At 38.4% G+C, this 15762-nt stretch overlaps 1 protein-coding gene across 1 annotated transcript in view; it reads right to left on the minus strand.

Annotated features, from left to right (window-relative positions):
- ASB4 (ankyrin repeat and SOCS box containing 4) overlaps nucleotides 1-15762 on the minus strand; it is a 64124-nt gene that overhangs the window by 40490 nt on the left and 7872 nt on the right. The window contains exon 2 of the mRNA XM_024767041.1: nucleotides 12613-12912. Within this exon, the coding sequence (XP_024622809.1) occupies nucleotides 12613-12912 (300 nt within the window). The remainder of the gene's footprint in view (nucleotides 1-12612; nucleotides 12913-15762) is intronic.

Below are 15762 nucleotides of genomic sequence, written 5' to 3' on the forward strand. Positions count from 1 at the left end.
GCACGTGGGATCTTCCCGGACCGGGGCACGAACCCGTGTCCCCTGCATCGGCAGGCGGACTCTCAACCACTGCGTCACCAGGGAAGCCCTCTTCACGTCTTTCACTTAAACACACGTTTAATATACCCAGCTATCTTCTCGGGTTTTTTTTTCCAAGAAGAGCCTTTAAAATCATCTTATGATGGTGAAATTTTTTAAGCTAATGGAATTCTAATACAGCATTTAAACTGCTCTTTTATATAGGTAGTATCACCTTAGCACAAATTTTTCTCCTAATTTTTCAATTAGCCAAAAGTCCCAGAAGAATAAGCAGTATGCAGTTTTATTGTAGGACCACCCTGGAGCCCAATTGGTTAGAACGGAGCCTGGTTAAACTCTACCAATTGTGTTAGCTGGGGCCTTATTTAACTACTCTGAGCTTCCAATTCCTCATCTATAAAATGAAGAGAATAATATGAATAATAAGAACAATCTCACATGGTGGTTGTGAGGATTAAATGAGACATTTTATTTTGAAGTACCTGACATTCCACATCACAGACACTTATATGTTTCTTTCCTTTCCATTTTCCCCTTCATATGCATATATACCAGCAACATCAATTTCCTTTATATGTAAAGCCAATGCTGTTAACTTTATTAGGCTAGATTTTCCATTAAGCATTTATCCTTATTCATTAGCTAGGAGGACTGATGCACAAAGATATTAAATTATTTACTCAAGTTTAATGAATGAAATTTAAAACCTTTCTCCCCTGCTTAACATGAATGTGCCCTTTTCAGTATGCAGAGCTTTGTTGCGTTTATTCAGAAGCTATTGCTAAGTGCTTAGTTTGGAACACAGGATTAATGAGCCCAGAGACAGGGCGCTGGTCACCATGGCAACCAAACTAGCTTTGCCCTATTCCTAGCCAAAAGAAGTGATGCGGGATGCTTAACTCCGGCCTGCAGTATATAGCTGGGTATTCTTTTTTATATCTCTGACTCCCCATTGATGCTTCCAATTTTTCCCTAATTCTCTTGAAAAAAAGAAAAAATAAAAAGAATATCACTGCTTCTTTGGGGCTCTGTTTTTTCATCGATACCACCTACCTTCCTTCCTGAATACATTTACCTCCCCATCAGTTTCTGAAGACTTCGGCACCTGACTCACATGATCCCTCTCCACACAAATTCTGGGTGGCTTTAACAATCACTCAGATGTCCACTTACTGCCCTGTCTCTCAGGTTCTCGATCTCATTCTCTCCTGTGACTTTCTCCTCCTTTCTGATCTGGTGGCTCCCACCTATAGACATACCTGGACTGAGTCATTACCCTGAAACTGATCAGTCTCCAGAAATCACGAATTCCCAAATCCAATTCTCTGACCAAAACTGCCTATCTTTGTACCTTGGTTTCATTAGAACCCCTCTCTGTGATCTCTTTGTCCATTAGACGGTCCTTATACTCCTTCCCTCCCCTTCCTATCCAGCTGAGTTCCATTCTCCATCATTTCAATCACTCTTTTGCCAAAACTTTAAACTACCTCCAACCCTTCATAGCGCCTGCCTAGTGCTATGAATGAACTTAATCCTGAGTGAACCCAATTATCTACTGTCTCAACACCTGCACCCAAGCAGCTGCGAGCTATATGGCAAAAATCACTACAGATGCATTGCCACCTGTACGAGACCGGTACCACCATAAAGTCAAACATAAAAACTCCACTGGGTCCTTGAGACTGCTCAGCAGGCCAGTGTTTCTCTACTCAATTTATTTCCCCATTCTCCACCATAATAACTTAAAACCTTTTTAACTTCCTCAATCTTTTAACGCTTTTCCCTCTCTTTTCACTCTCAGATCTCCTCACCTCTACTTTACATAGAAAATACCTTTCAGAGGGAAACTTCCTTAAAGTCTGACTACCCAGTGTCAACTCCCATCCTCTCTCATTTTTTGCCTCCAGCTACAATAGAACAGGTGTTCTTCTCTCTAGAGTCAATCCCTCTGCCTCGTTCTAGATCTCATTTCCCAAACTTCTCAGAATCCTCATACCATAAACTATCTCTCCTCTACACTGTCCTCAATATCTGCCTCACTAGTGAATTCTGTCATCAGTTTCTTAAATGCTCAGGTTTCTGTTATCAAGAAGAAAACATTTCTCAGCACCTTTACCTCTTCATCTGTCTTCTTGCCTCCTCTTCACAAACTCTTTAAAAGTCTTGTTCACACTCAGACTATCTCTTTTTCATTATCAGTCCCCTCTGTTCTGATTTCTGCATCTTCACTCAATTGATTGCTATAGTCTCCTTCCACGTCACTGAATCCAATGGAAAATTTTTAACTCTCAATGTACTAGATTTCTCAGTACTATTTGACACTTCTGACTTCTCCCTCCATCCCAGCTTGCTCTCTTCATATGGGAAAAGAATAACCCAGAGTTATTTTGACAGTAACAGTCATGGAATTGCCCTGGTTCAAGCACACTTGTCCTCCCTAGTTCTAGTACTTGTTCTTTATTGAACATTCAATAAACATTCAACAATCAACAACCAATATGTATTGTGCATGGGCTCTGCTGAGCAAAACTCTGTTCTTATGAAACAGAGTTTAGTGAGGGGTGTGGCACTAATAAAAGGATTAAGCAAATAAAATATAGGTGCCACAAAGGAAAATTACAATGTGCTATGAGAATACAGAATAACATAGGGACCTAACTTAGTTTAAGGGAATTCAGGAAGAATGATCTTTGGAACTGATATCTGAACTAAAGCCTTAAGTAGGAGTAGAAGTTAGCTCAGCCAGGCAGAGCATTCTAGAATGCATGTATACCACACTTGCATTCCAAGTCCTCTTCCCCACCTGGGAGCCTAGAATACTGGCAACCAGGCCTTGGCCCTCCAGAAAGAAGACAGGTAGAGATTTCTTTGGAGAATCTGACCAGCCTAAGAAAAAATATCTAAAGATACTATGTCACCAAGTCCTCAAATTACAGGTCCCATTAGATCCCCTAGAGTGAAGTCAACAGTCAACTAACCCCACTCATACACGTAGATTCCAAATCAGTGTTTAGTCACTCAATTTTAAATATCAGCAGACAGCCAAAGATTATAAAACATCTAAGGAAAGCCTTTAAGATGGTAGAGACAACAAGAAACTAAGAAAAATAATCGGGAGTAAATCTCCTAGAAAGTAGAACATTAAGATAAAGCAATGTAAAACAGGAGAGACAATATAAGACAATTAGAAGAACAGTCCAGATGGTACAATATCCAAATAATAGCAACTCAAGGAAGAGAGCATACAGGAAACAAAAGAAAAGAATTCGGGTAAGAAATAATTATGGAAGATTTCTCAAAACTGAGAGACATGCACGTTTTGGGGTTGAAAGAACACAGTACAACAGGTGAAAATCAACCCATCAAGGCACATCATCATGGAATTTCAGAATGTCAAAAAACAAAAAGAAAATCCTAAACCTCTCAGAGAGGAAGATAAGTCACAAAGAGACCATGAGGAAATAAAATGGCCATGGAGAAATGCCTTCATCATTCTAAAGGAAAATGATTATCAATCTAGAATTCTGTGCCAAGTCAGGGTAAAATAAATGCATGAGCAGTTTCTTGCACCCTTTCTCAGAAATCAACTAACGGAGGCCCAAACAGGCAACAAACCAAGACCTAGAAAGACCCAGGATCCAGGAACAGGAAATCTAACATAGGGAGAGGCAAAGGGACTCTCCAGGATGATGAGAGAATGGAGATTTCAGGATGACAGTGGTTGGAATAGATCTGAAGTCTCCAGAAGGGACTTTTTTCAAGAAAATAAAACTGATTAGATACCTGTTGAAATATTTTCAGAAAAGATTAAAACTATTGGCAAAAGTTTTGGGGTTAAGAGAGTGGTGATTCATTAAAAAAATAAGCAAATGAATAAAATAAGACAATTAGCTCCAGGGAACACAAAATGTTGTACAAAGAAGGAATGGTTATCCTAGTTTAGTACAAGCCTCACAGTTATAATGTCATTATATTGTGAGGATGGAGGATAGGAGAGATACTTGTATGGGGAGGGCAGGGAGGAAAAGGAGCCAGATCCTCATCTTCCATTATGATAAATCAATAGATTATCAGAAAACTGTTTATGTTGCTACTTATTCTTTTCAATTTTATGCATAAATAAATGGTATTTATTTAGCAATATGGAGATAAATATCAAACTAATCAGTTAAAAGAAATGAAAGTGGTTGCCTCGGAGGAGCAAGTAATCAAGAAACACAGTTTTTGTAATAAACCTTGAACGTGGTATCCTCTTAATGTCTTTTAATCAAGTTTTATATTTCTTCCACCCTTTGCTGAATACATTTTCTAAGTACCTTAAATTTCTTGTGGTTTGGTACATACATCTTTTCTATTATAATTTCTCACTGCTTCTTTCTGGTATATAAAAATACAATTGATTTTTGTATATTGATCTCAAATGCAGTACCTCTTCTGAATTCAGTTATGAATTCTAACCATTTGACCTTAAATTTTCTTGGTTTTTTTTTTTCAATCTAGACAAACATATAGTGTGAAATAATGGCTGTTTTGCTTCCTGCTTTCTAATCTTCTTACATCTTATTTATTTTTCTTTTCTCTTTGTGTCAGCTAGGACCTCCAGGACAAAGGTGTGAGATGTGAGAGCAGCAAACTTATTCCACTCCTGATTCTCAAGGGCAGGCTTCTAAAATTCACTACTAAATAGACCATCAACTTTACAAAGCCCTGCTTAAGGCAATGCCTTCCCAAGTGTGCTATGATTTTACATGGGACATTCTTTACTGGGCTGGAGAACCTGCTGCTTGCCTGGACGTGAGAAATGACCTGCAAACAAATTTCAAGTTCATTCATTCAGAGCAGAGGAATTGAAGATAATGCTTCTAGAAAAAATAGCAACCAAAAGACAAGGATTTTTAAAGTCATTCTCTGCCATTTGAGAAAAGAAGGTCTCTGGGTTGACAGAGGTCAAGAATTTGATTGCCCATTATTTACTGTTACTATTACCTTCTATGTACAGCAAGGGATTTTGGCATATTTTTTATAGTGACAAATTAATTTTTATAGTGATATAGAAGTTCCTTTAAAATTAAATAAGTAATGTCAATTTAAAGAAAATATTAAATTCTTATTGTACAGGTGTATGTCCCATACAGCATATGGGACAAAAATCCCCAAGGTTATTTGCAAGTGACTAGGAGGGTCAGATTTGTGCTATTACAATATATAACCTAAGAGATGGAAAGACAGAAGGTGATGGACTGGTGAGAGAGGTGTCTGTCAAGCAGGCATATCTATTTCTTGGCTAAAGTGAAGTCCAATGACATCTTGCCTTACTGTGTTCACATCATTGAATAGGGAATTTCCTAACGTGCAGGTAACTCGTGCCACTGTCACACCAAGTAGCAGGGGACAGTCTTTTAAAAGGCACGGTCTCCTTTACATTGCCCTCATGCTACATTCTGCTAGGAAACATTTGAATTTTTATGGCTTTCCTGCAGTAACAAATTTTCCTCCAACTGTCAGGACTTGCTTCATGCAGAGAAAAGCAAGCAGCTTTCATTTTCCTCTTACGAAAGGGAATAGGTAGAAATAATATGCTGCTTTTCAGCCAGCTAAACCTGACCTGACTCTCTTTATTTGTAGGGAAATGCAGGATTCACAGAAAGGACATTTTCACTGAGGTAAATAAGCCTTCTCAACTGATGAACACTATTATACTAACACCAAAGGAAACAAAGGCCAGAAGATGGGGGGCATTAAGTAGAAAGGCAAACAAAAAAATAGCAGACAAAATCCAGCCTGAGGACAAAGCAGGCTCTGCAACATTGAAAAAATAGGGGGAAATCCTTTAAGAGAAAATTGCATGCAATTTTTTGGCCTCAATTAGCCTTTTCCACAAAGAGCACTTTTCCACAAAAAGCCCATTAAATAGCAAATGAAATTACATCGGTTTTCAGTTGCCATGGCATTGGTTTTCCTCTAATGGACTTCTCTGGTCCTGAGTTTAATGTTTAGCCTGACTTATTTTCCTTGTCTGTGTGCTGTCTCAATTCCCTCTGTCCAGCTACAAAGTGATGTATGTGACTTCTCAAAGTGCCTATCACATAATCCTGGAGAGAGAAAATTCATCCCTCAACTATCTCCCTAGAGACTGAGAGAGTAAAATTGACCAACAGCAGCATTTAATTAACTGTGAACATAACAGTTTCCATTTACTAGATGGCAGTAGTTCCCTTCCACGCGCTCAAGGCTCCTGGAGCCATTCCCAGATCAGTCAGAGACCATTTATCGAGTACTTCCTATGTGCCAAGCACTGTCCAAGAAACTGAAGACATAAAAATGCAAAAGAAAGGCTGCAAGATGTTGACAGTCTTCTAGAATTTCCAGACTAGAAGATTACCTCCAAGCGCTTCTCTTCTCCTTTCCTCCATTCATAAAATGGGTGAAATTTTACCCAATTACCTGATTTACAGTTTTATTTTGTTTTGAAAAATTTTCCAGGTACCACACTTAAAAAAAAATTTATTCTAAGAGTAAGGATCTGACATAACAAATTTGCTTTTTTCTGATATGCATAATCGTATATAATTTTTAGAAAAATAAGTTTATGCAGTTCATACACTCCTATGAACTTATTTTTAAATCTTTCTATGTCAATAAACATTCTTTTACAATATCATTTTTAATGTCTGTATGGTATGGAGGTAACAGCTTAAATTTTTCTATTATATATAAAAATATTTTTAAGTATTTCAGTAATATAAATGACTCTCTGAGTGCAAAAAGAAATCAAGCAACTTTTTTGAGACTCTAAGTACATTAAAAATTAAAAATGCCAATATATATCTTTTAAAATTGTGGTACATTTTAAATGTATTTCTTAACCAATCAAAGCTTTTATTGCAAAAATATAAAACAAAACACACTATAACTCCACTATTTTGAAGATTCTCATAGAATTAGGAGAAGTCTCAATTTCTAGTGTACTACAGATCACGTGACCAAGCAAAATTCTGTTACATGATAAATGTCTTTCTTTCTCATCAGTTATCTCTGACTCAGTGTATAACCTTGTTTAGAGATATATCCAAAGTCTGAATTTGAGGCCCTACATCAATGAGAACCCTGAGTCAAAAGGTGCTGAATTAGGCCCTAATCCTAGAGGCAGAATTTCTGAGTTTAAAAAGGTTTTAAGCTTTTGATATTCCCCTCAATCGTATGCATTTTCACTCCATTAAGCCTGTGTGAGAGCACTGCCCCACGTGTTTGTCAACATATGTGTTATCATCTTTGATATCTTCGTTAATGTAATAAACACAACAAAACATCTAATTCTTATTTTTAATTGACATTTTACTGATTACAATACAAGTGATCATTATGTTACCTTTATTTGTCGTTTATATGCTTGCCTGTTTTTTTTCTGAAATACCTATTCCTGTTCTTGGTCCCTTTGTGCTTTTTTTTTTTCTCTTAGTTGTTACCCTCTTAACTTTAATTTTTAAACTTTCTTTACATAGTAAGGATATGAGCCCTTTGTCATATAGTCCCAAATATTTTTCCCAATTTTATGACTGCTTTTTAATTTTATAATCTGTTTGCCACACAGATGTTGAAACAAACATTTTTGCGTTCTCTAATTTATCTTTCTTGTTATGGTTTCAGCCTTTGATGACGTGGTGCTAAAGGGTCAGTTATCTTTAACAGACTTCCTTCTACTCTTCCTCTTGGGTTATCAGTCCAATTCCTTGTGTCAGCCTACAGGGGGCGTTGCTCAGTCTCCTCCTACCTCTTTACTCCTCCCTCTCTAGGTAGGCCTCCCTCTGTCGGCAGGGATAAAGCACATGGGGAATAACCGTCCTCTGGGAAAGCTGTGTGGTAACACCTCTGAGGAAAGACGAGGTCGGGAGCTCACTGTTACTCCGTGGTTGATGAAAAGGTAGTGATATAAAAGATCAATAACTAAACAAATATATAATTTCTTAACTTTCCAAAAATTTTGAAGATAAACAGCTTAAAAGTTTAAATTAATTAGTTAAAATGTAGATTAAAAAAACTAAATCTAAAAATAAATGTATAAGTAAATGTGAAAGGTGGTGATGGCCCCATGTGGGAAGGTAAAGTGGATAAGCTCCAATCGATGCCTGTTCTTCTCCAAGCATCTCTGCACTGGGCCCTTCCTCCCAGGGCAGGCAAGAAGGAGAATAAGCTGGGTTGATTTTTTTTTCCCTTTAGTTCTCACAGGTTGAGAAGACCATAGCATCTTCAAGCATGTCCTCCCATTCTTTCCCCATGACCTTTCCATATCTTCTCCTCTCTCATCCAATTTCCAGTCTTTCTGCTCTCATTTTGGCTGATGACTTTGTACCAGATAGGGACTCCCTCATCTTACCACAACCAAATCTACAAGTGCTCTGGCATTAAAACCATCTTTTACTTTGGCTCACCTGCTGAAAAGGAGGATGTGTCTCAGGGTCTCTGGATTTCATCCCATCTCAACTTCTCTAAGATTTGGACCTTTCAGTTATCCTGTTTCATGCATCTTCAACTGTTTGCTTTCTATAAATCATTTCCTTCAGCGTACAAACATTTCCTTTTTTTTTTTTGGTTGCATTGGGTCTTCGTTGCTGCGCAGGGGCCTTCTCTAGTTGCGGCAGGTGGGGGCTACTCTTCGTCGCGGTGCACAGGCTTCTCATTGCGGTGGTTTCTCTTGTTGCAGAGCACAGGCTCTAGGTGCACGGGCTTCAGTAGTTGTGGCACACGGGCTCAGTAGTTGTGGCGCACGGGCTTAGTTGCTTCGCGGCACGTGGGATCTTCCAGGACCAGGGCTCGAACCCATGTTCCCTGCATTGGCAGGCGGATTCTTAACCACTGCGCCACCAGGGAAGTCCCCAAACATTTCCTTTTATCTTCAACTGTAGATAATAGTCTCCTGTGACAAACGCCCCCGCCCCAAACCCCCTTCAGCAATCATGCTACTCTTATGCTCACATTTGCAGCCAAATTTCTTTTACCAGTTGTCAGCATATGCCATCTCTAGTTTCTAACCTCCCATTCACATCTTCTGATCTGGCTTCTGCACCTACCATTTCACCAAAACTATTTTTGTCAGTGATAACTCTGTCACTTAATCTAATGAACATCTGATTAAACCTCTCAGTAGCTATCAATACAGCTGACCACTCCCCCATTCTTGAACCTGCCTTTTTCTTAGTTTCTCTGATGCCAAAAATGCTCTTGGATTTTCTCCAACTTCATTTATCAATCCACTTCACTCTTTCTTTTTTTTTTAGTGTGGAATATTTTAAACATTCTTAGAAATAATTATAGAGGAAAGTGGTTATCACAAGGAAGAGAAATCAAAACCATAGAATAATTTCACTCTCTTTTATTGCCTCCTCTCCATCCTGCTAACCTCGAAACATAAGAATTTGTCAGAGCTTGGTCCTAAGTTCTCTTTTATCTCTCTACACTGTTTATCCAGGTGAGTTCATTGATTTCCTTGGCTTCAAATACAATCTATAGGCCAATGGCTCCTAAACTTACTGCTTTAGTTCAGAGCTCTTTTCTGAAATATATACTTTTATATCAAGTGCATCCTTGACTTATTCACTTTGATGTCTCAAAGAGGTCTGAAACCTCTCATGATTAAAACTAACCTAGAAGGACTCACTCTATGTGCTTTTGAGACTTGATATAAAGCAACCAAGTCAGTGGAGGATTCGCAAAAAATAGATATATAGATCAATGGACCCATACATATTTGGCCAATTGACTTTTTTTTCAGATTTTTTTTACGTGGACCATTTTAAAAGTATTTATTGAATTTGTTACAATACTGCTTCTGTTTTATGTTTTGGTTATTTGGCTGTGAGGCATGTGGGATCTTAGCTCCCCAACCAGGGATTGAACCTGCACCCTTGGAAGGTGAAGTCTCAACCACTGGACCACCAGGGAAGTCCCAGCCAATTGACTTTTGAGAAAAATATCAAAACAATTCAATGGTGAAAGAATAATCTTTTCAACAAATGATGTTGAAACAATTGGCCATCCATACACAAAAAAGATGGACTTCAACCCATACCTCACACCATATGCAAAAAATAACTCAAAATGAATCCAAGACATAAAAGTAAAACCTGAAATTATAAAACTTCTAGAAGAAAAATGTAGGAGAAAACCTTTGTTACTTGGGTTAATCAAACATTTCTTAGCTAGAACACAGAAAGCACAAACCATAAGAGGTAAAAATTTATAAACTGAATTTATCAAAATTAAATACTCCTGCTATTTTAAAAACACCATTAGAAAAATGAAAATCCGAAGAATGAATTAAAATATTTGCAAAACACATATTTGACAAAGGGCTAGTATCCAACATATATTAAGAACTCTCACAGATCAATAACAAGAAAACAAACAACCATTTAAAAAAAAAAAAAAGTGGGCTTCCCTGGTGGCACAGTGGTTGAGAGTCCACCTGCCGATTCAGGGGACACGGGTTCGTGCCCCGGTCCGGGAAGATCCCACATACCGCAGAGCGGCTGGGCCCGTGAGCCATGGCTGCTGAGCTTGCGCGTCCAGAGCCTGTGCTCCGCAACAGGAGAGGCCACAACAGTGAGAGGCCTGTGTATTGCAAAAAAAAAAAAAAAAAGCAGCAAAAGAAATGAACAGATATTTCACCAAAGTGAACACACAGCTGGCAGACAAATACATGAAAACAGACTCAATGTCTTTGGTCATTAGAGGAATTCAAATTAAAAGCATAATGAGATGCTATTAATGCTTATTATAATGGCTAAAACAATTTTTAAAAATCTGACATTACGAAGTTCTGACAAGGATGGAGGATAACAGGAACTCTTACACACTGCTGGAGGAAATGCAAAAGGGTACAAGCACTTTGGAAAACAGTTTGGCAGTTTCTTATAAACTTACCATACAACCCATCTTCCCACTCCTAGGTGTTTACCCAAGTGAAATGAAACATGTCCATACAAGAACGTGTATGCAAATGTTTATAGCAGCTTTTTTCTAAATTGTTAAAAACTAGAAGCAATCCAAATGCCCCTCTACTAGGGAGTGAATAAACTGTGTTACATCTATACACGGAATACTATTCAGCAATAAAAAGGTCTGATTTACTGGTGAGTGCAGTCACATTGATGAATCTCAAATGCATTATGCTACAGTGGAGAAACCAGCCTCAAAAGGTTACATATTGTATAATTTAATTAATATGACATTCTGAAAAGATGAAACTAAAGGGACAGAAAACAGATCAACAGTTGCCAGGGGTCGGGGGAGAGTGAGGGAATTAACTACCAAGGGCATCAGGGGATTTTTTGAGATAATTGTGGTGAATGGTTTCACGACTATCTATTACTCAAAAACAGTGAATTTACGGTATATAAATTATACCTCTGTAAACCCAACTTAAAAAAAATGGTATAACGATCTTCCCCACATACATGCTTCTTCCCCAAGTTTTCCCATCTTAAAAAATGGCATCACTATCCAGCCATTTTCTAAAGCCAGAAACCTGGCAATGATTCTTGAAACTTCCTTTTCTGTCACCCAGCCCCACCCCCACCTATATCAAATCCATCTCCAAGTCCCACCAATTCAGCTTCTAAAACATATTGCAAACCCATTTTCTAATTTTCCTATCCAAGCTTTCCCCTCAGTGCAAATCATCATCCCCCCACCTACACTATTGCAAGTTTCCCTGCTGGTCTCCCTGCTTCTATTCTTGGCCTTCTCCAACCCAGCTTATGAATGACCCCATATTGATGATCTTAAGTGAAAATTAAACCGTGTCATTGCCTTGCTTTAAACTTTTCAGTGGCGCCATTTCTAAACCCCACACTCGGCACCCATCAGGCCATATACGATCTGACACATCCAATGTCATCTGGCAGCACTACCCTCTACCCTCTTATCCCTCCCACCCACCCCCCCATGATACTCTGGCCATACTGGCCTTCTTCCATGTGTTGGATATTCCAAGTTTTTTGCTCCCCTAGCAACTTTGCACATGCTATTCCCTATCCCTAGACTTTTCTTCTTTGCTCTTGTTTTTAATGGCCAGCTGCTTCACATTATAAAGTTTCAGCTTAAATATTGTATCTTTAGAGAAGTTTTATACATTTTATAATAGTTTACTCCTGACATTCTCTTTCATAGCGCCTTATTTTGCTCCTTTCCCAATTTACAGTTATGTATTTATAATTTATTTCATCAATATTCATCTCCCCTACTAGAATATAAGCTCCTAGAAGTCAGAAACTATTTTCTCTTTTTACTTTCTTAGCACATTACCTGACATCATAGAAGCTAATAAATATTTGTTAAACAAATGTGTTAATTAACGAGACTCCTACAATTAAAACAGTAATAAGAATTCAATGTGATCATCACTGAATGACTAGGGCCGACATAACTATCTCTCTACATATTTTTAGGGCCTCCTGAATTAGGCTTAATGAATAGAGATATGTACTACATTGCCGGAGGTAAGTAAGGGTCACCAATTTTCAAAACCATGACTGGGCAAGTAGATGACAATGTCAGCCACCCAGAAAGACTTACCTCTCCAAACCAATTGCTTGGCACAGAGGATGGAGCTTGGAGTTGTACAGAAGTGTAAAGCTGTGTGTCCACTTAAGGAGTAGCAATTGAGCTTTGCTCCACGGTCACAGAGAATCTTAACACAATCCAAGTTGGCCATTTCACAAGCCACATGAAGAGGGGTTTTCCCATTAGGTCTACAGTTGATTGTAGCATTGTGGTCCAGTAGCACCAGAAGACATTCCACGTGACCAAACAAGACAGAGAGATGCAGGCCTGTGGCCCAGGAAGACTTTAATTTGTAACTAGGCAACCAATAACCTGAAAAAAGAAAGGGAGAGAAAGTTTAACTTCTTGGCCTAGGATTTCTCCCTGTGAGAATTAGTGAGGATTTTTACAAAGTATTTTACTTTCGTCACATTTATAAAATTGGGGGATGATTTGGAAGTTGTAAACTAGTGGCTGATGAATCCGCAAATGTTTAGCTTAGTAGTGTATTTGGATTACTTAAGTGGGACAGGGGCTTTCTACTACTCCCTATTATCTTGGTCCTTCATTTACTTTACCTTCCTGGCTGTCCAAGGCATTTGTGTTTGAGACCTTCATTTATGTGACTGCATTTTATTTTACGTGATGATTTACATGACATTCTTATTAAAGATTTTTTTTTAACTCCCAATCATTGTCTTGAATGATTCCAAAGCTGTTACTTACAAGCTTATAATTTTCATTCCATCACAGCTCTTTTTCCCTCTAGTTGTTGCTATTGTCAAACTAAGGTATGAATGTATTTGATGTCTTTAGAAAATTTGTCACACCAAGATTTTATTTGCTTGTCTATCAGTTTATACAACACCTCTTTCCGAAGAAGAATTAAGAAGAATTTATAGCAGCTTGCAAATTTTACACAAGATTTTTATTTTAATGATCTAGAAAATAAGGGCAAAGGAAAAAATAAGGAAGGCAAAATAAGGAAGGAAAATAAAAAGAGGTCCAGGGTCAGATAGGTACCCAAAATATAAACTGGGTTGTATAGATGCTAGAACCACACTGTAAATTTGCCTTTGAACTTTCCCACAGGAAAACATGATGTGTTGCACAATTAACTATGCCCACAAGCTATATACAAATTAATTGGTCAGGAGAAGCATAGTTGTTCCTAGAACTGAGATCTTAAATAAAATTTTCCCATTAGCTGTTGGAAATCTCTCTCTCTCTCTCTCTCTCTCTCTCTCTCCTCCCACCCTCCCTCCCTCTCACCCTCTCTCTTTCTCTTTCCTTTTTCCCTCTTACCTCTGACTTCTAAACACTGAACTAGTCCCTTTTCCCCAAGTGTCCAATGATTGCCATTTTGACAAGCTATAAAAAAGATAACTTTATAAATCTTTCTTTCAATGTCAATACCCAGAGCCACGGCATTAAGCTCACTATGAGTGGAGAATGGAAAATAGGTACAGAAAGATGAAATATTTAATGGCAAGATGAAGATGTAGATATAGCTCAACAGCTTAGAAGAGACTCTAGGGTGGAAACAACAATATAAATTTTAACATGGATAAATCAGAAGTTTGTTTTTACAATAGGTTGTAAAAATTCCACTATGTGAGTACAAAGTGAGCAGATTATGAGTTTCTTTATTTTTCTTAGATTTTTTTTGGAAAGATCGTCTTTATTTATTTATTTAATATTTTGGCTGCACCGCGTGGGATATGGGATCTTCGTTCCCCAACCAGGGATTGAACACACGTCCCCTGCATTGGAAGTGCGGAGTCTTAACCACTGAACCACCGGGGAAGTCCCAGCAGATTATGATTTAATGGTAATTTATTTGAGGAAAAACCTAAGTATTTGAGTTGACAATAATCTAGAAATGAGCCAACAGTAAGATGAAGCCACCCAAATGCTGATACAATCTTTAGCTACATTAACAGGGTACAGCACCCATAACAAGAGAAGTACAAGTTGTATTCTTCACTGATTAGATGAGGTAAGAAAAATCTAAAATATTGTGAATACTTCTGGGCAACAAAAATGAGCATCTGGAGGGCACTCAGAGGATGATGACCACGTTAAAGGTGGGCCTGGTGATTAGGTATTAAAAGTCTCTCATTTAAGTGAAAAGAACTACCTATGCACCACTCCTGGGTATTTATCCTACAAGTACATTCACTCATGTGTGAAATGCCATATAAGGGCCACTGTATTACACAACTCCCAGGAACACTACTTGCATTGAACTCTTTATGAAGAGTATGAAGTTCCTGGGAGTTATAAATCCTGGTAACCTGGCCCAGGACAACAACATGCACTACACTACAGCATTGTTCTTAATGGTTAGTGATTGGAAACAACCTCAATCTTCATCAACAGGAGACTGTTTAAATAAAGTATGTACATCCGCACAGTGGAACACTATACAGCCATTACAAAGAAGGGGGCAGTTCTGTGTATACTGGTATGGAAAAAAATCTCAAGATATATTATTGAATGAGAGAAGCAGGGAGCCGAAGAGTGTGCATAAAGGCTAACAGGTAAGAAAATATTTATAAACACCTAACACAAGAAACTGGTTGCACTGGTGGGGACTGGGGGACAAGAACATAGATTTACTTATCCTTCAATGGTCCCCTTGAGCTTTTAAATTTAGTACCTTGTGCGTGTATTACTATTTATAAAAATAAATAAAATTAAAATAAACTGTTGTGCTCCTGGCCAGGAGGAAAAATAGTTTAGTTTAAAAAGGCCATTTAGGGCTACCCTGGTGGTGCAGTGGTTGAGAATGTGTCTGCCAGTGCAGGGGACACGGGTTCAAGCCCTGGTCCAGGAAGATGCCACATGCTGTGGAGCAACTAAGCCCGTGAGCCACAACTACTGAACCTGCACTCTAGAGCCCATAAGCCGCAACTACTGAAGCCCACGCGTCTAGAGCCCGTGCTCCGCAACAAGAGAAACCACCGCAATGAGAAACCCATGCACTGCCAACGAAAAGTAGCCCCTGCTCGCCACAATTAGAGAAAGCCCATGCACAGCAATGAAGACCAAATGCAGCGAAAAATAAATAAATTTATATTTTTTTAAAAAGAGGTTATTTATAGGGCTATGCACAATGCTGATTAATCCTGAGGGAATGAATGCTCCCAACCAGAATTTTGTTTTTCTATGGCCCACCCT

Source organism: Neophocaena asiaeorientalis, unplaced genomic scaffold (genome assembly GCF_003031525.2).
Source record: "Neophocaena asiaeorientalis asiaeorientalis breed wild unplaced genomic scaffold, Neophocaena_asiaeorientalis_V1.1 scaffold70, whole genome shotgun sequence".
Classification (NCBI taxonomy): Eukaryota; Metazoa; Chordata; class Mammalia; order Artiodactyla; family Phocoenidae; genus Neophocaena; species Neophocaena asiaeorientalis.